The sequence below is a fragment of the Argopecten irradians genome, chromosome 2 (assembly GCF_041381155.1).
Source record: "Argopecten irradians isolate NY chromosome 2, Ai_NY, whole genome shotgun sequence".
Lineage (NCBI taxonomy): Eukaryota > Metazoa > Mollusca > Bivalvia > Pectinida > Pectinidae > Argopecten > Argopecten irradians.
This window is the reverse complement of record NC_091135.1, coordinates 33,019,367-33,040,412: the sequence shown is the minus strand read 5'-3', so window position 1 is coordinate 33,040,412 and position 21,046 is coordinate 33,019,367. Positions and strand designations below refer to the sequence as shown.

Here is a 21,046-nt window from a genome sequence, read left to right as displayed (position 1 = left end):
TATCAGTACTGATTGGTGTACATCCTATGTAAAATTATTATTACACACTTTGTTGGACGTATCAGTACTGATTGGTGTACATCCTATGTAAATTATATTATATAACACACTTGTTGGACGTATCAGTACTGATTGGTGTACATCCTATGTAAAATTATATTATATAACACACTTGTTGGACATATCAGTACTGATTGGTGTACATCCTATGTTAAATTATATTTATACACACTTGTTGGACATATCAGTACTGATTGGTGTACATCCTATGTAAAATTATATTATATTACACACTTGTTGGACGTATCAGTACTGATTGGTGTACATCCTATGTAAAATTATATTATATTACACACTTGTTGGACGTATCAGTACTGATTGGTGTACATCCTATGTAAAATTAATACACACTTTTGGATATCAGTACATTGGTGTCATATGTAAAATTATATTATATTACACACTTGTTGGACGTATCAGTACTGATTGGTGTACATCCTATGTAAAATTATATTACACACTTGTTGGATGTATCAGTACTGATTGGTGTACATCCTATGTAAAATTATATTTATATTACACACTTGTTGGACGTATCAGTACTGATTGGTGTACATCCTATGTAAAATTATATTATATAACACACTTGTTGGACGTATCAGTACTGATTGGTGTACATCCTATGTAAAATTATATTATATTACACACTTGTTGGACGTATCAGTACTGATTGGTGTACATCCTATGTAAAATTATATTATATTACACACTTGTTGGACGTATCAGTACTGATTGGTGTACATCCTATGTAAAATTATATTATATTACACACTTGTTGGACGTATCAGTACTGATTGGTGTACATCCTATGTAAAATTATATTTATATTACACACTTGTTGGACGTATCAGTACTGATTGGTGTACATCCTATGTAAAATTATATTATATTACACACTTGTTGGACGTATCAGTACTGATTGGTGTACATCCTATGTAAAATTATATTATATAACACACTTGTTGGACGTATCAGTACTGATTGGTGTACATCCTATGTAAAATTATATTATATTACACACTTGTTGGACATATCAGTACTGATTGGTGTACATCCTATGTAAAATTATTATATTATATTACACACTTGTTGGACGTATCAGTACTGATTGGTGTACATCCTATGTAAAATTAATATTACACACTTGTTGGACGTATCAGTACTGATTGGTGTACATCCTATGTAAAATTATATTATATTACACACTTGTTGGACGTATCAGTACTGATTGGTGTACATCCTTTGTAAAATTATATTATATTACACACTTGTTGGACGTATCAGTACTGATTGGTGTACATCCTATGTAAATTATATTACCACTTGTTGGAAATTGTGTATCCTATGTAAATTATATTATATACACACTTGTTGGACGTATCAGTACTGATTGGTGTACATCCTATGTAAAATTATATTATATTACACACTTGTTGGACGTATCAGTACTGATTGGTGTACATCCTATGTAAAATTATATTATATTACACACTTGTTGGACGTATCAGTACTGATTGGTGTACATCCTATGTAAAATTATATTATATTAACACACTTGTTGGACGTATCAGTACTGATTGGTGTACATCCTATGTAAAATTATATTATATTACACACTTGTTGGAGTATCAGTACTGATTGGTGTACATCCTATGTAAAATTATATTATATTACACACTTGTTGGACGTATCAGTACTGATTGGTGTACATCCTATGTAAAATTATATTATATTACACACTTGTTGGACGTATCAGTACTGATTGGTGTACATCCTATGTAAAATTATATTATATTACACACTTGTTGGACGTATCAGTACTGATTGGTGTACATCCTATGTAAAATTATATTATATTACACACTTGTTGGACGTATCAGTACTGATTGGTGTACATCCTATGTAAAATTATATTATATTACACACTTGTTGGACGTATCAGTACTGATTGGTGTACATCCTATGTAAAATTATATTATATTACACACTTGTTGGACGTATCAGTACTGATTGGTGTGCATCCTATGTAAAATTATATATTATATTACACACTTGTTGGACGTATCAGTACTGATTGGTGTACATCCTATGTAAAATTATATTATATTACACACTTGTTGGACGTATCAGTACTGATTGGTGTACATCCTATGTAAAATTATATTATATTACACACTTGTTGGACGTATCAGTACTGATTGGTGTACATCCTATGTAAAATTATATTATATTACACACTTGTTGGACGTATCAGTACTGATTGGTGTACATCCTATGTAAAATTATATTATATTACACACTTGTTGGACGTATCAGTACTGATTGGTGTACATCCTATGTAAAATTATATTATATTACACACTTGTTGGACGTATCAGTACTGATTGGTGTACATCCTATGTAAAATTATATTATATTACACACTTGTTGGACGTATCAGTACTGATTGGTGTACATCCTATGTAAAATTATATTATATTACACACTTGTTGGACGTATCAGTACTGATTGGTGTACATCCTATGTAAAATTATATTATATTACACACTTGTTGGACGTATCAGTACTGATTGGTGTACATCCTATGTAAAATTATATTATATTACACACTTGTTGGACGTATCAGTACTGATTGGTGTACATCCTATGTAAAATTATATTATATTACACACTTGTTGGACGTATCAGTACTGATTGGTGTACATCCTATGTAAAATTATATTACACACTTGTTGGACGTATCAGTACTGATTGGTGTGCATCCTATGTAAAATTATATTATATTACACACTTGTTGGACGTATCAGTACTGATTGGTGTGCATCCTATGTAAAATTATATTATATTACACACTTGTTGGACGTATCAGTACTGATTGGTGTGCATCCTATGTAAAATTATATTATATTACACACTTGTTGGACGTATCAGTACTGATTGGTGTACATCCTATGTAAAATTATATTATATTACACACTTGTTGGACATATCAGTACTGATTGGTGTACATCCTATGTAAAATTATATTTATATTACACACTTGTTGGACGTATCAGTACTGATTGGTGTGCATCCTATGTAAAATTATATTATATTACACACTTGTTGGACGTATCAGTACTGATTGGTGTACATCCTATGTAAAATTATATTATATTACACACTTGTTGGACGTATCAGTACTGATTGGTGTACATCCTATGTAAAATTATATTATATTACACACTTGTTGGACGTATCAGTACTGATTGGTGTACATCCTATGTAAAATTATATTTATATACACACTTGTTGGACGTATCAGTACTGATTGGTGTACATCCTATGTAAAATTATATTATATTACACACTTGTTGGACGTATCAGTACTGATTGGTGTACATCCTATGTAAAATTATATTATATTACACACTTGTTGGACGTATCAGTACTGATTGGTGTACATCCTATGTAAAATTATATTATATTACACACTTGTTGGACGTATCAGTACTGATTGGTGTACATCCTATGTAAAATTATATTATATTACACACTTGTTGGACGTATCAGTACTGATTGGTGTACATCCTATGTAAAATTATATTATATTACACACTTGTTGGACGTATCAGTACTGATTGGTGTACATCCTATGTAAAATTATATTATATTACACACTTGTTGGACGTATCAGTACTGATTGGTGTGCATCCTATGTAAAATTATATTATATTACACACTTGTTGGTCGTATCAGTATTGATTGGTGTACGTCCTGTGTAAAATTATATTATATTACATACTTGTTGGACGTATCAGTACTGATTGGTGTACATCCTATGTAAAAATTATATTATATTACACACTTGTTGGACGTATCAGTACTGATTGGTGTACATCCTATGTAAAATTATATTACACACTTGTTGGACGTATCAGTACTGATTGGTGTGCATCCTATGTAAAATTATATTATATTACACACTTGTTGGACGTATCAGTACTGATTGGTGTACATCCTATGTAAAATTATATTTATATTACACACTTGTTGGACGTATCAGTACTGATTGGTGTACATCCTATGTAAAATTAAATTACACACTTGTTGGACGTATTAGTACTGATTGGTGTACATCCTATGTAAAATTATATTACACACTTGTTGGACGTATCAGTACTGATTGGTGTACATCCTATGTAAAATTATATTATATTACACACTTGTTGGACGTATCAGTACTGATTGGTGTACATCCTATGTAAAATTATATTATATTACACACTTGTTGGACGTATCAGTACTGATTGGTGTACATCCTATGTAAAATTATATTATATTACACACTTGTTGGACGTATCAGTACTGATTGGTGTACATCCTATGTAAAATTATATTACACACTTGTTGGAAGTATCAGTACTGATTGGTGTACATCCTATGTAAAATTATATTAGATTACACACTTGTTGGACGTATCAGTACTGATTGGTGTGCATCCGATGTAAAATTATATTATATTACACACCTGTTGGACGTATCAGTACTGATTGGTGTACATCCTATGTAAAATTATATTATATTACACACTTGTTGGATGTATCAGTACTGATTGGTGTACATCCTATGTAAAATTATATTATATTACACACTTGTTGGACGTATCAGTACTGATTGGTGTACATCCTATGTAAAATTATATTATATTACACACTTGTTGGACGTATCAGTACTGATTGGTGTACATCCTATGTAAAATTATATTATATTACACACTTGTTGGACGTATCAGTACTGATTGGTGTACATCCTATGTAAAATTATATTACACACTTGTTGGACGTATCAGTACTGATTGGTGTGCATCCTATGTAAAATTATATTTTACTTCTAATAAATTTATTTCTCTTTGCAAAAGTGATAAAACACTTTTGTTTGTGTTCTGTTGCATAACAAAATCTCAGTGTTTCTTTATTCTCAATATTCTGCTTTGTTTAATATCATACTTCTTATTTAGCAAAATGCACTACGACAGCTGATCATTCTATGAAAATTAATATCTGTTGTTGATTGCAGTAAAGAAGTATGTAAGTAATGGAATAATTTCAAAAATGTATCCACTTCACGATGAGGAAGAGATCAAACGACTAGGAGCCGAATGGTACCAGCTGAAGCAATTTGCAAAAGAACAACCGATTCGTAAGTGGAATTTCATCCAGTTGTTTCATTCCTGTGTATAAACCAGGGCCCGGTCTTTCAAAATGGGATTGGTTTAATCTCTTGGTTTATTTTTTTCCATACTTATTTTTTTGCATAAACCTGTGATTGAAACCTCCACAGTGACTAAAAATCATTCAAAGACAATTTTTAGCTCACCTGGTCCGTCCGTCCTCAACATTTCCTTTAAATCTCTACTAGTCATAGAGTTCTGCATGGATTGTAACCAAATTTGGCCACAAACATCCTTGGGGGAAGGGGAACAGAACTTGTATAAATTTTGGCTCTGACCCCCTAGGGGCAGGAGGGGCCGGGCCCAATAGGGGAAATAGATGTAAATCCTATAAATCGCTACTTGTCCTAGAGTTCTGCATGGATTGTGACCAAATTTGGCCACAAACATCCTTGGGGGAAGGGGAACAGAACTTGTATAAATTTTGGCTCTGACCCCCTAGGGGCAGGAGGGGCCGGGCCCAATAGGGGAAATAGATTTAAATCCTATAAATCGCTACTTTTCCTAGAGTTCTGCATGGATTGTGACCAAATTTGGCTCTGACCCCCCCGGGTCAGGAGGGGCGGTGCCCAATAGTGGAATTGGAGGTAACCCTATAAATTGCTACTTGTCCTAGAGTTCTTCATGGATTGTAACCAAATTTGGCCACAAACATCCTTGGGGGAAGGGAAACAGAATTTGTAAAGATTTCGGCTCTGACCCCCCCTGGGGGCAGGAGGGGCTGGGCTCCATATGGGAATTTGAAGTAACCCTATAAATCGCTATTTGTCCTAGAGTTCTGCATGGATTTTAACCAAATTTGGCCACAAACATCCTTGGGGGAAGGGGAACAGAACTTGTATAAATTTTGGGTCTGACCACCTGGGGGAAGGAGGGGCGGGGCCCCATAGGGGAATTTGAGGTAACCCTATAAATCGCTACTTGCCCTAGGGTTCTGCATGGATTGTAACCAAATTTGGCCACAAACATCCTTGGGGGAAGGGGAACAGAACTTGTATAAATTTTGGCTCTAACACTCGGGTTCAGGAGGGGCAGGCCCAGTAGGGGAAATAGAGGTAAATCATATAAATTGCTACTTGTCTTAGAGTTCTGCATGTATTGTAACCAAATTTGGCCACGAATATCCTTGGGAGAAGGGGAACAGAACTAGTATAAATTTTGGCCCTGACCCCCTGGGGCAGGAGGGGCAGGGCCCAATAGGGGAATTAGAGGTAAATATTAAAATTCCTTCAGAAAAGAAACAATGAACCAGTATTCACAACAGTACTTGGCATTACAAACCAGGTGAGCAATACAGGCCCTCTGGGCCTCTTGTTTAAAGTTTGTATTACAAGAAATTATTTTATCTTGATTTGGAAGTTAATTGTCTTTGAACTGTGATTAGCCTAATCATCTTTTGAACAATTGAACCCTGTGAAGTGATTAAAGCTGATTAAGAACAATTAAGTTTTAGTGTGAAATTGGTCAGATAAACAAACTGGTGTGTGTATTGTAATAACAGTTGTGGTTAATACTACTTCACATAATCTGTGAGTGTTCTGAAATATCTCACTTAAATCATTCTGCTTTGTATCAAAGAATAAAAAAATCCAACAAATGTTGTCATGAGTATATTCAAATTACAATTGTAACAGTAAAACCTGCTATAATAAAGGACACTTGTCTGTAAAGGACAGACTCATCAACCCAATTTGGAAAAATATAATACACCTGTATATATAATTGACCTCTGTATAAAGGACACCTGCCTGTAAAGGACATATTCCTATGTCCCTTTGGTGTCCTTTTTAGACAGGTTAAGTTGACTGTACATGTATACCTATGAACATATTTGATTTGTGATTTTCTTTTCTTGTAGACCATATCCGAGAATACTTCGGTGAAAAAATTGGCATGTACTTTGCTTTCCTGGGATTTTATACTGTGGCTCTCATACCGCCCGCCTTCATAGGAATTCTGTACCTGGTGACTTCTTGGAAGAGTATGTACAGAGAGGCTATCTTCGCTGTATTTAACCTCGTCTGGGCTACCATATTCCTCGAAGCTTGGAAACGTTACTGCTCTGAACTGTCATTTAAATGGGGACAGGCACAGGATGTGGAACTGAATCGATCACAAGAACCAAGAGCAATGTACCATGGAACAATGGATAAAAACCCGGTCACAGGAAAGCCTGAGCCACACTACCCAAAGTACAAACGGTCACTGAGGTTTTACGGAGTTACTGTCCCTGTTATTGGATTTTGTCTCTTGGTGGCATTCTACATCATGTTGGGATACTTTTATTTACAGGTAAGCCCATAAAATTCTGGGGAAGGAGCAGGATAGATTTCATGGGATTCTGTCATGGCCTATAATTAAGTATTTTCTCTGTATTTTGGCCACGGCCTATAATTCAGTATTCTCTGTGTTTTGGCCACGGCCTATAATTCAGTACTTTCTCTGTGTTTTGGCCATGACCTATGATTCGGTATTTTCTGTGTTCAGGCCACGACCTGTAATTCAGTATTCTCTGTGTTCAGGCCACAAACTATAATTCAGTATTCTCTGTGTTCAGGCCACGACCTGTAATTCAGTATTCTCTGTGTTCAGGCCATGGCCTATAATTCAGTATTCTCTGTGTTCAGGCCACGACCTATAATTCAGTATTCTTTGTGTTCAGGCCATGGCCTATAATTCAGTATTCTCTGTGTCCAGGCCCTGACCTATAATTCAGTATTCTATGTGTTCAGGCCATGGCCTATAATTCAGTATTCTCTGTGTTCAGGTCCCGACCTATAATTTAGTACTTTCTATGTGTTCAGGCCTGGGCTGATGAGGTGTACGCTAAGGACCAGACCTGGCTGAATATGTCCTTACTACACATGCCTACTGCTATCTACGCTGTCATCATTGGTATTGTCAACAACTTCTACAGAAAAATTGCCAAAATACTAAACGATTTTGGTAAGTTTATTTATTTATTATTATATGTTTTCAGGTATGGACAATTTAAATGTGTTAGTCATTCGAAAAGTAATTTTGATAGTTAAGTCATTGAGCAAATGTTGTGATATACATAAGCAAACATGACCTTGATGTTATGCAGCTAATGTCAAGTATACAGAGCCCAACTAGGTTTGCTCACTGCTACTTCTCGAATATAAATTCTTGTCACTTGATTTGTAGCTGCTCTGCTTTAGGAACATATTTCAGTGTACCTTTTCTATTCAGTGGCTGATAGAGGGCAAATCAAGTTGGCCCAAGATCTAAACATGTGCATGGGCTGCTGGAAGTAATTTTGTGATGAAATAGCCATATTTCTCATAATTAGGATTGGCTATATGTTTGAAGATTTGTCTGTGTACTCTGGCTTTTCTTCATTATCTAAACCTGGCAAATCCTAAGGGTAAACACAGTCAAACCAAACTCTTACAATTATAGAATGATATTGAAATCAATTTATGTTTTGCCTCCACAGAAAACCATCGACTCCAGTCTTCCTATGATAATCATTTGATTGTGAAACTCATTTTGGTAAGTGGACTGTAAAAAATCAGGAAGCATTCATCATATATTATCAAATTTATCATGTTATTAAATAAAAATACTATATATTACAATCTCTGACCAGAGTTTTCACTTTACCAATCAGGAAACTTACCATTACTATAGTACTTTAAATTTCTATAAACAATTTTAATTCTGAACATTTGTTCTAGGGTTGTAGTATTTGAAAAAAAACAATTGCTTTAATGTTTGTGCAATTGAATGGCTCAGATTGAAAGTCAAGGTTATATGGTTAAAAAAACTAATGATTCTTTCAGACACTTCTGTGAATAACTACCCAGTAATTGGCCCACAGATCTAATATGTATATTACCATATACATGTACATGCAGCACACATTTTGTCTTATCATTAGTACTTGTCTCACATATTCTTAAACATTTCAATAATCAACGTCCTTTCAATAATCAACGTCCTTTCAACAACTGTTGAAAGACAAGCTAAAGACAAGCTAATTGGTTCTGTTACATGCCTAGATGAATCATTTGATAATCCTATTAATAAATTTCAAAGTCACATGCTGAATTCCTAAAAGGACTTTTCAACAAGGATAAGAACCTGATATCAGGATTTATAATACTGGCAAATTGGGTTGTTACATTATTATAAATCTGTTACATTATCATAATACTGTTACATTATTATAAGTCAATGATGTGCACATATTGACTGACTAATATATCAGCAGAGATGGTCTAATGTTCACCATTATGTCAAGATTCTGGTCACCATACCCATAAACCATTTGTTTTATTAGAATACAGAAATGTTATTGCCATAGTAACCTTAAAATAGACTTGAGTAGACAAATGATATGTATTTAGGCTGGGGGTTTTAGTCATTTGCTTTCAGTTTTAGCTACAAACTACAGAAACCACCTTTATGTAACGGCCTTCTGATTGATAAGACCATTTGCATTGGACTCCCAACACAATTTGACCTGTGTAGAAAAACACCTTATTCAAAAATCCTTTGTCTCTTGAGCGTACATTTATGTTGTTACTGTATTTTATTGGTTTTAATGTTCTCTTTTACAGTTTGATTTCGTCAACTGTTTCATGTCGCTGTTTTACGTTGCATTCTACATGCAAGATATGACCCTTCTCCGCAGTGTAAGTTAATCAAATGGAGGTATTCAACTCTGCTTCTGTATTAGAACCGAAAAATGTTATCTGGGGTCCGTTAGTTCTATTGTGCAGTTCTATCTCATTAACTTATATACTTCAAATAGTTTTTAGGTCACCTGAGACGAAGTCTCAAGTGACCTATTCTAATCACCTTTTGTCCGTCGTCATCCGTCGTCCATCGTGCGTCGTGCGTCGTCCGTCGTATGTCCGTAAACAATTTACATTTTCGACTTCTTCTCCAAAACTGCTGAAGCAATTTCAATGAAATTTTGCAGAAACCTTCTTAGGCATAAGGCCAATCAAAATTGTGAATTATATGGTCCCCACCCCCCAGGGGGCTGTGGGAGGGGCCAAAAGGGGTAAAATTGAGTAAAATTTCAAAAATCTTCTTCTCTACTCACAGATGTGGTAGAATCAAATACTCTTCATAGATAGAAAGGTCTTAAGGTCCTTTACAAAACACATTTTTGCGCATTATTTGGTCATTTGTAATAGGAAATGAGTCAAATGTTGTCAGAATTATCAGTATGAGATGGCCATTTAATCCTATTAACAAATTTTCTATGACTGACCCCCAGGGGCCTTAGGGGCGGGGTCAAAAGGGGTCAAATAGGCTAAAACTTCAAAAATCTTCTTCTGAAATACTGGAACTGGTAGAATCAAATACTTTTCATAAATAGAAAGGTCTTAAGGTCCTTTACAAAAATTGTGAATTATATGACCCTGGGGTCTCACGTTTCCCCCTGGGGAGGGGGTCAAGTTTACTATAGTTTATATAGGGAAAACACATTTATGAACATTATTTGCCTATTTTTCATAGGAAATTAGTCAAACTGGGTTAGAATTATTAGCCTGAGATAGCATTTTAACATCATATCCATATTGTTCATGGCTGACCCCCAGGGGCCAGAGGGACGGAGCCAAAAGGGGTCAAAGTGGTAATTTCAAAAATCTTCTTTTTGAATTCACAGATTCGATGGACCCAGATACTCTTGATAGTTTGGAAGGTCTTAAGGCCCTTTACAAAAAATTGTGAATTTCATGGTCCTAGGATCTCAGATTTTTCCCTGGGGAGGGGGTCAAATTTACTATAGTTTATAAAGGAAAAACACATTTAAGAACATTATTTGCTTAGTTTTCATAGGAAATTAGTCAATCTGGGTTAGAATTATTAGCCTGAGATAGCATTTTAACATCATATTCATATTGGTCTTGGCCGATCCCCAGGGACGAGAGGGGCGGGGCCAAAAGGGGTCCAAATGGATAACATTTCAAAAATCTTTCTTCTGAATTCACATAATCTTCATAGATTAAAAAGTCAAATTTATAAAATCACTGACTGACTTCAAGGGCCTGATGGGCCAATATATAGTGTTTATATGCATGTCTTTGTTTCATTCTGTATCTGAAATCAGGTGACCGTTAAGGCCTATGGGCCTCTTGTTGTGAAGTTAAAAGTCTTTTGTTCTTCATGGTTAAATGTTACAGTACATAACACCCTCTTTTGTTTAAATACGATAATTTAATCATGAATACCATACTTACATGAATACTGTCAACCAGCTTCATATTTTTGTGGCCATTAAATTTCGTGTTTTCTTGCCAAACAACATTTTCATAACTAAAGTTTAATTATATAAAATGCAATTTATGTTGTTAGCTAAAAAGTTTTCACAAACTTAAGATTTTAATTCAGTCCTATGTGAGAGACATGAAATTTTATTGCACATGACAATAAAAAAAATTACATTTTAAGATGTTGAAAATAACTTTGTTTTATATTTTAGCATTTAGCAGCCCTACTTGTGACCCAGCAGGTGATTGGTCAGGTGAGAGAAGCAATGGTCCCATTCATCTTTGTCCGCCGTAGAAAACAACAGGTAGACAAAGTGATGAAGAAGGAGGCCACCATACAAAAGGTGGAGTATTTCAATGGGGAGATCGACCAAACGGTACAGAAACAGGTCAACCTGGAATCTACCATGGATGAGTATGAGGTAAGGAAAAGGTGAAAGGTCAAATATGCAGGTCATACAGAAGTTTCTAAATGATTCACATAATAATGAAGTAAAAGGAGATGTAATTGGGAAATTTACTAAAAGAATTTTACTCAGTTGGCAAGAGTCAATATTAAAGTGAAAATTGTTTTTTGCTTTGTTGAGAATTTTTTGGTATTTATCTCTAAAAAGTAACTTTATTGTCAATACAATATTTCAAACATGCGATTGGGCATTTTATAACCCTCCTTTCGTTAAAGTCTGTTGAATTAAATTTTATTATTTTGTTAATTGGATAACACTGATATAAATTTATATTCAGGGAACAATGGATGATTACCTAGAAATGTTCCTCCAGTTTGGCTATGTCTTCTTGTTCTCCTCTGCCTTCCCCCTTGCTGCTTTCTGGGCACTCCTCAACAACGTCACAGAGATTAGGTCAGATGCGTTTAAGATGTGTCGAGTGTTCCAAAGGCCGTTTGCCGAGTCAGCATCAAACATTGGGGCTTGGCAGGTTTGTGTACATACAGTAGCATTTCCTGACTTATTAATCTCTTTAGTCCATACAGGTTCATTTTATTGATAGGTTATCAATTGATACACTATACATAAGAACTGCAAATAATACTATAAACTTGTGATAAAGAAAGCAGAATCAAAGATATTATTTCATTCCAATTTTTTAAGAGAGTTTACTTAGTATGTCAGTTCATTATTATAGTAATTAAAAGTTTATTAGTAAAAATAAAATGTAGATATTGTGATCACCTTTTGTGTGTCCTCTGTCAACAGTTCTCATTTTCAACAAACCAGAGGTGCTAAAATAGTACATAGTTACATTATGTAAACAAAACATGCTGTTCAATAACCAAGATATCCAGCAGCCATTTAATGGACCTATAACATAATAGTATGGTGGTTAAGAAATTCCAAATACAAGGTACATTATAACATTCACTTTAACACCCTAGGAATCAATTATGCTAAAATGTCTAAGCAACATCTTCTCAACCAGGTACAATATGGAAATGATCACTATGTAGCAGGTTATAATGTGTGGTCCTTGAGCTCCAGTATGAATTATAACCATTGTTTTCTTTGTACCAGGTGGCATTTGAGGTGATCAGTATCATCGCTGTCATCACCAACTGTGCCCTGATAGGAATGGACCCGGAGGTGAAGAAACTGCTCCCGTCAGACATCAGTGCTGTCAACATAGTCATTGTATTCGTGGCAGTGGAGGTGAGAGCAAGAGTCGTGCAAATGTTTTCATTGTCAAATAAATTGTATAGTGTTGTTGGAGCATACTTAAATTTTCAGTCATATAAACTCATAACTCATAACTGCTTGCATTGGGTCTTCCTTTTTATAACACATGAAAGGCACCCAGCCTTCTTAAATCCAAGTTGATTATTTCTCAGAAAGATTTGTATAAATCAAGTTTTTCCTAGTTCCCCATTTGTACAGAGTAGAGATGTATAAAAAATAGCAGGTGGCTTATTTAACTGATGATGAATAAAACTCAACTCACATCTTTCAGTAATAACAAACATCTTTATGAAATAACATAACATATGTAGGCTTCTCTGAGTTCCTTTATCTGCATGTTTCATTTTTGGACCAACCAGAAATTAACATGGCTGATAGTTACCAGACATGACAAGTTATATTTTTTTTTATTCTTATTACATTATGTTTCATATAAACACGTACTACTAGGTTCACAAAGGTATAAAAAGTACTGAAAAAAGAACAAATATTTTTTCTTTAATTTGACCGACTGATATATATCTATAGATTTAGAGGTCATTCTGTTCTGGTGCTAAGATCCTTTTTTGATTTTGTGGAAACATTTCATGACCTGTTGTACTACAGAACCTCAAGACTATAATTCCTGAATTATTGACTGATTTTAAATTCCCAAAGTCTTGGCTCAGGCTCAAGTCTAGGATAGGGATAAGTAGTTCCTAAGGGATAATTGAAAACTTGTATTACTTTATCCCATATCCTATACCCTATTCTACCAAAACCCTAATTCTAAAATATACCGGTAAAACCAAAACTAACCCTAACTCTATCGCTAACCCTAACCTTTCTTTGGAACTACTTTTCTGTGCTTGTCCCACAGTCGTCAATAATTGTTCTGATCCATTGTGCAGTTTCAGTCGTACATCTTTTTCAGCATATCATCCTAGCACTGAAGGGAGCTGTGGCTTATTGTATCCCAGATACACCAAAGTGGGTAGAAATCGAACTGGAGAAAATGGCATTTCAGACAAAACAAGCCCTGCATGCTGAGGTAAGACGCATCAAATATTCTAAAACGAAAGTTCTTAAATTGTAAACTTGAGAACTCTAAACTTAATTTCTTAAACTTCATAAATATTTGTTCCTGTTTCAATGACAAAACTATTTTGAATACAGAAAAAACCTATTGGTAAAAGATGACATATCGATTGATTTTCAATTTAGGTGCGCATGCGTGACCAGGTAATCATGCTTCCTTAAGCTCTCCCATTTTCTACTTGCTAACCTTACAACTTTTAGCTGTTCCTCTCTCCTTTCACAAGACTACTCCCTCTGCCTCCCACATCTCGCCCAATCCCCAGATCCCACTTATCTATCTTCTTCCGATCAGTAGGCCCTACTCCAAGATCGATATCATTGAAAACAAGCCCAATTATCACAACCCAAACACAAGACAACTTAAGCAAACCGTCAAATGCACAACAGCTCCCCCACCTTCATTACAAGACTATGCAACAAAACAATAATACCCATTTGCTCATACCTTTATATTAAACTGCTACTCTCAATATTTGCAGACACAGAGTTAAATTTAGGTCACCGAGTCCAAGTTATATCTGTGGTACCTGTAGCAAGGCAGTCACATGGAAATCCAGCGCCATATGCTGTAACTTGTGTAATATGTGGTTCCATGTCGTCTGCCATGGAAATCATTCATTCAATGTTACCACTACAGTGGGGTATCTTGAGACTGCCCAATATGTGACTTGGCAAACTACTTTTCAACTTTATTTGACACCACATCAATAAATAAAACAACAATCTGGGTGCTAACCTAACATCAGCACACATACACAACATACCGTATTCGACCCAATAAATAAATAAGGGAGGCGCTTATAGAAGCCATAAAACAATTTGCAAAATAAATATGTAAGGAATCAAACACAGTTTTCATAGTTTCAATCTGCATTTAATTCAAAGTAAGTGAAATAAATGCCTAAAAAGTGAGTGGGCGCATATTGGGGTAGGGGCACTTATTGGGTAAAATGCAGTATTTCACTCGCTCAAACAAGACATTATCATAGTTACAGAAACAATGGAATATCATCACATGGAATTGAGAATATATGTAGGAATTTTGATAACATTTGATATCAAGTCGATATATTATACCTTGTTGTTGAAATTGACAATGATTTAGTTCTTTTGTAACCCAAAATCAAATTTATGTTGCAAAATTAAATGCTATTTTTGTATGAATTAGATGAAAATGTGTGTCGTGTTTTGAAATTTTGGTTTTCTTTTCCAGAGAGTTGCTGCTTCATCAAGCCAACAGCAGAAGTTAGGAGAGATGATCAAGATGGAGAACAGAGAGACATCAATCTGAGTGTTTTAACCTCTTTCTCACTGCCTTTACAGTTTCACCTGTTGTTGTTAAATGCTCATTATTGTTATTAAGGGTTTATCTGTTAGCCAAACTGTGAACAAAACTTTATTTATCGCTGTTAATCATATATAAATATGTTTAAATTATATTCACCTGGTCAATCAACCTGAGACTAGTATGTCCCCAAACAAAGTGATATGACTGCATGGTTGTTTAGGAGGGGAGGGGGGCATAATGGCTCACATTTGCATGTTAGTGCAAATTAATTGTCCTTTTACTTGATATAATGTTAATGTATGAGTACTGCTGTCATGAACAACGAAACCTTTTTGTAAGCTCACTTGGTGAAAGTAACAGTTTTTGCTATTATTTCATCAAAATCTTTTGATAGGGGAGTAGGATTCAAAATTGTAAAAATTTTGAGACTGATCTTAAGGATCACCAATGAAGGATGGGTACAGTTACTGTATTAATGAAAGGATTTCTGAATGTAATCTATATGTGGGCGAAAGAATGCTAACAAATGTCACTATTTCTTAAATTTACATACTTGATATTAAATAATATTGCATAATTATTTGCTGTATGATCTGCAGGTTTTTACGATTTGTTCATGTCACCCAAGGATTACTTTAAATCTCTTCAGTGTCATACAATGTACACTCATAACTAAGCATATTTTTTTTCATTTCAATATTTTTTAACTACTATACATGTAAAATAGTAGTCTAATTCAGAGTCTTTAATATCATTAAAGATTTGTCTACGATTTTAATTTCCACGGTTTCTGACACAGATGTTTTTTCTTTCTCTAATATTAAATGATGGTTCTCCATGTTCCACCACACTTGTACTTATTTAACAATATTGAATGTTGATTGTTCATAGAAATTATATCCACATTATATTATTCTCTTTCTGAATGAAAAAAAATGGATGCCAGGAAGCCCTTTTGAATTTAAAAAAAAAATTAAAACTGATACTTCAATCTCTCACATACCGTAGTATTAACGGTTTATTTCTGATTTTGAATTTGGTTCTATATATCAAAATGGCTGTTTGGATTTTCATAGACTTTTATGGACTTAGTGTATATTGTTCTCTTGTTCTGAAAAAAGAATGGATGAAATCAGGAAAAGATCTACCTATCATTCATAATGACTGAGATAATTGCTCATGCTGACTTTTTATCTTTAAATGTCTAGCTTTTTTTTTGTTTTGTTAATTAAATATCTCATTTTTACTGATTTATTAAATACAATTTTTCATTCTTTTTATTATATTAGTAGGTAAAAGAAATACATCGCAGTTGTTTTCATATAGGAATATCATGTCATAATTTTTGAGAAAAAATATTCTAAAGTTTGAATGTGCATGTAAAAGCCGTCCCTATCATTAAAAATGATTTACTAGTAACCTTTAACGAAAGCACATATACCCCTGTATATATAAGTACCTTGTACAGTATCTGTAAATACAGATAAAATAAAATTATTGAATGTTACAGTTATTGATTGAATGCATCAGTTATGACGTTGTCCATCATGAACAGAATACTGCTGATGATAAATCATAATAACACAAGTCATTTACTCAATCTTTGTATAACTTGTGTTATGTTTAAAACTTTGCACATGTATTTCTCTTCGAACTTTGTGGCCCATTGACTTCATCATAATGGCAGGAATACAATCTGTAAATTTTTAACCCATTCACCTCTGAGTCTTAGATCTTCTCATTTAAAGACTGGAACAGCTCATTATGAAAATACAGGGGTGAGTGGATGAGTTTTATTTACAATTAAACATTCACACACCTCGATGAAATTTGGATTGAATGGGTTTTTTTTAATTTGATAAAGGGACAATGACCAATATTAGCAACATTTTAGATATTGATACTGTATTTCACATTTTTTCTCTGTTTAATTTTTAGCCATTTTAAAAATGTTTCTTTAATGATTTTTATATTTTTCCAAATGTAGATAATCACTTGAGTTCTCAACATTTCTTACTTGAACAAAGACTCAGAATAAATTTATTTACAATATCTGTGAACATTTAAGAACACCATCAAGCTTGGTTATCTTGATGTCTTTTGGACTGTGGTAAACTCTTGACTGAACAAGTTTACTATACTTTAATATCCAACCTGGGATATACAGGTCTGTCAAAGATATTTGAAATTAATCAGGGTATTTGAATAATTTAAGTTCAAGATAGCAAGATTCAAATCTATGCTGAGATAGATTAAGCTGAAGTTAAGAAGTTAGTAAACCAAACCAATAAGATATAATTTTTCAAAGTTTATTTCCAGTTCCGAATTTATAAATCCTCTTCATTGGAAAGATAAACAAACAATACATATATATACATAATAGTGTAAGGCAAAGATTCTAAGATGTGCAAATACTACTAGTATTTGAATTAACACACTTTGATCTGTCTCAGAATTACACAATTGGAAATGTTACTCCTGTCTCAATTAGAAATTTAATTGTAGAAATTAAAAAGTGATCTGAATTTACCAGACATCAAAGTTTTAAAATGAACAACCCTTATGAACACATTACATGTATATACTAGTGTAGATTTATTAAGTTGTTTAGATGGTGAATGTAGTATGCTGCTCTGGTAGGTTGGTTGATAGGGTACCCCTTTATAAACATACATTGTTGTTATTGTGCCTTAATTAAAATCCAGTCTTGACACATGATACCTTTCATTTCTACCTGATTCATTCTGAAGGATTTAATTTTATTAGAAACTCTTAAGACTATTACAATTCAGTTTTTATTAGAAACTCTTTAAGACAATTTCAATTCAGTTCTATGGATACTAAACCAATGTTTTACTAGTCTGAATGAGATTAAAATGTCACAACACATATCATTATGTATATCTTATGCCACATTTTATACGGTAGACAGTGTATTATATAATTTCTTGTTTTTTTATCAACCTTGTTTATTTGGCTGTAGATGTTTTCGGTCGGTTGTTAACAGATAGGTTGTTTTAGATGAAAATGTTTGCAAATAAATTGCCATAATATATTTTCACACTTCCGTACTTTTGATATGCCTCCCTGGTGGTAATCTGGAAAGACTAAATCTAGATTATCTATTTTCAGGTTGGTATGTTCACAGGGGGGCAACTCAATGAAAATGGATGTTGTCATATATTTTTTGTATTTGGTGGATGGACTGATGAGTATATATGAGAGTCGTGTGATTTTTTTTCAGAAAATATGAGATTTGAAAAATTATTTAAAAAATCGGGATATTTACTATAATAAAATATCCTGATTTTTAAAATAATTTTTCAAATCTCACATTTACTGAAAAATTACATGACTGTCATATATACTCATCAGTCCATCCACCAAATATAAAAAATGTATGACAACATCCATTTTCATTGAGTTGGCCCCCTGTTGGTATGTCAAAATATCTTGCCAAGTCAATAGAAGTTGCTAACTGTGCATTACAGAAGGAAACTATGTAAGTATTGTTCAGTTTGAGATTGAACTTTTCAGTAACGGTAAATGACTATTAGACATTGAATACTCGTTCAAATTGTTCAACAAGAGTAACAGTAACTCACATGTTCAAATTATTCAACAGGAGTAACGGTAACTCACGTGTTCAAATTGTTCAACAGGAGTAACGGTAACTCACATTGAGGTTTCATTATCGTCTGAAGTTGTGTAATTTAGACTATCACATCAGTTATAAATACACTACAAATGGCTTGGACATGAGGAAATATACGAAGGGAATAAAAAAATCGTTCTCGGCTTCTTTGACATCAACTATATAAAAATACTCAACTATCGTTTACATTCAGTTGTATGGAGTAAATGCATTTTTGTGAATCTTTATGGCAATCTATTTTAAAGCAAGAAAACCTTACTTACCAATAGTTGGTTGATCATTTACCTTTACTAAGTAATTAATCCAGAATTAAACTGCTATCATAGACTGATTTAGATTTCATTTTTGGTTTACTGAGCTGAAAAATTACTGCTCTCTCTTTTTTGTTAATTAGTTTTTTTTTGTACGGTTAATGCTCTAGACATGTATTTCATTTCGTTTTTGAATGGAACACTTTATTAAGTTAATATATTAAGTTATCTGTTTATGTATGATTTACACGTTATATTTTGTATTCCTTATATTTCACACATACTATTAATAATATTAAATTATATCGCAATCTGTATTGTGCAATACTGTGAAAGGCCAAGTGACCTTTTGAACTGCACATATATTAACAATAGCATGATATTGTATGACTAGTTATTTACACGAGGTGATTTTATTGCGATTTTAAGTGAAATCTGGAAAATATCAGCGGTTTTATATTTTCGCGATCTGGATTTCAGGGTTTATAAGACTGAGTCAGCAATTTCTATATATTTCGCAGATCAAAGCCACGTCCTACAAATTCACAAAAATATCATTCCCTCGAAAATAACCGGCTATACAACACTACATGTATGTCTGTCATTTTATATCTGTGTTATTATATATAGGAGGTTTCTAATATATTCAATTGTTCTGAATGTGTGTAGTTGAATCATTTAGTTTAATTATACCTGTATGTAGTTGATTTATACCCGTATGTGTTTCAACTTTATTTGATAACGTTAACTTTGAATGTGAGTTTACATATTTACCATTTCTTACCTGCTGCAAAATGACATTTGCTCAGCTTTAAGTTTTAAAAGTATGTTTACATAATTTTCCTTTTGGGTAACAATTTCGCAATATTTATATTTTTAATAGCTTTAATATTCTTTTCATGAAATTGGGAAATCAAGTTGTAAGCAAAAAATCTATAATGCTAAATTTTATTATCATCTGTCAATTATTTCACTAGAGAAAATTCACTTGGATATAAATAATAGACAACTGCTTTTATATTTGAACTCTTAAAATAACTGAAATTAAAAGCTGAATCTTCATTATGTATTTGGTTATGATTTCATGAAAACGCTTATACATGTATATCGGTGCAAAAAAAAAATCATCAGAGAATTTGTAATTAAGCTACCGTAGTCTCCTGATGATCGTTTTAGTTCTATCAATACTATACGATAAACAATCCCCTATTTTAGAAGATATTGGGTGTAAGGATGAGATGACATTTTGAAATTTTAGACAAATGATTAAAATGTCTGGTCTTCTACTTTTAGTCCTCCACATCGGGGTTGCCGCCTCGAAATCCTAGTGACTCTTTTCACAGGTTATTGTCGTAGTTCGATGTTTTTTCTTCATCTGCTCAAGATTTCTTCCAGTATCAAAACGCAGCTCGTGTTGTTATGGCCGTAACTGTTAACACGATGTCAAACAAAAGCTGATGATAACATGTGGCAAAACCCGAGTGATTCGGTTTCGCTCCGCCATCTTTGACATTGTCTAAAATGAACAAGATTGGAAATGATTGGGAGACATCTTTTGTGT

At 33.6% G+C, this 21,046-nt stretch overlaps 1 protein-coding gene across 3 annotated transcripts in view; it reads left to right on the top strand.

Annotated features, from left to right (window-relative positions):
* Positions 1-20,547, top strand: part of LOC138315210 (anoctamin-10-like) — a 46,107-nt gene extending 25,560 nt beyond the window's left edge. For all 3 annotated transcript variants that reach the window (XM_069256058.1, XM_069256057.1, XM_069256059.1), the window contains 10 exons: positions 5,119-5,241; positions 7,131-7,564; positions 8,077-8,218; positions 8,733-8,788; positions 9,859-9,933; positions 11,736-11,945; positions 12,268-12,459; positions 13,053-13,187; positions 14,128-14,244; positions 15,505-20,547. In XM_069256058.1, the coding sequence (XP_069112159.1) occupies positions 5,119-5,241; positions 7,131-7,564; positions 8,077-8,218; positions 8,733-8,788; positions 9,859-9,933; positions 11,736-11,945; positions 12,268-12,459; positions 13,053-13,187; positions 14,128-14,244; positions 15,505-15,582 (1,562 nt within the window). In that variant the 3' untranslated portion in view covers positions 15,583-20,547. The remainder of the gene's footprint in view (positions 1-5,118; positions 5,242-7,130; positions 7,565-8,076; positions 8,219-8,732; positions 8,789-9,858; positions 9,934-11,735; positions 11,946-12,267; positions 12,460-13,052; positions 13,188-14,127; positions 14,245-15,504) is intronic.
* Positions 20,548-21,046: the final 499 nt, after the last annotated feature.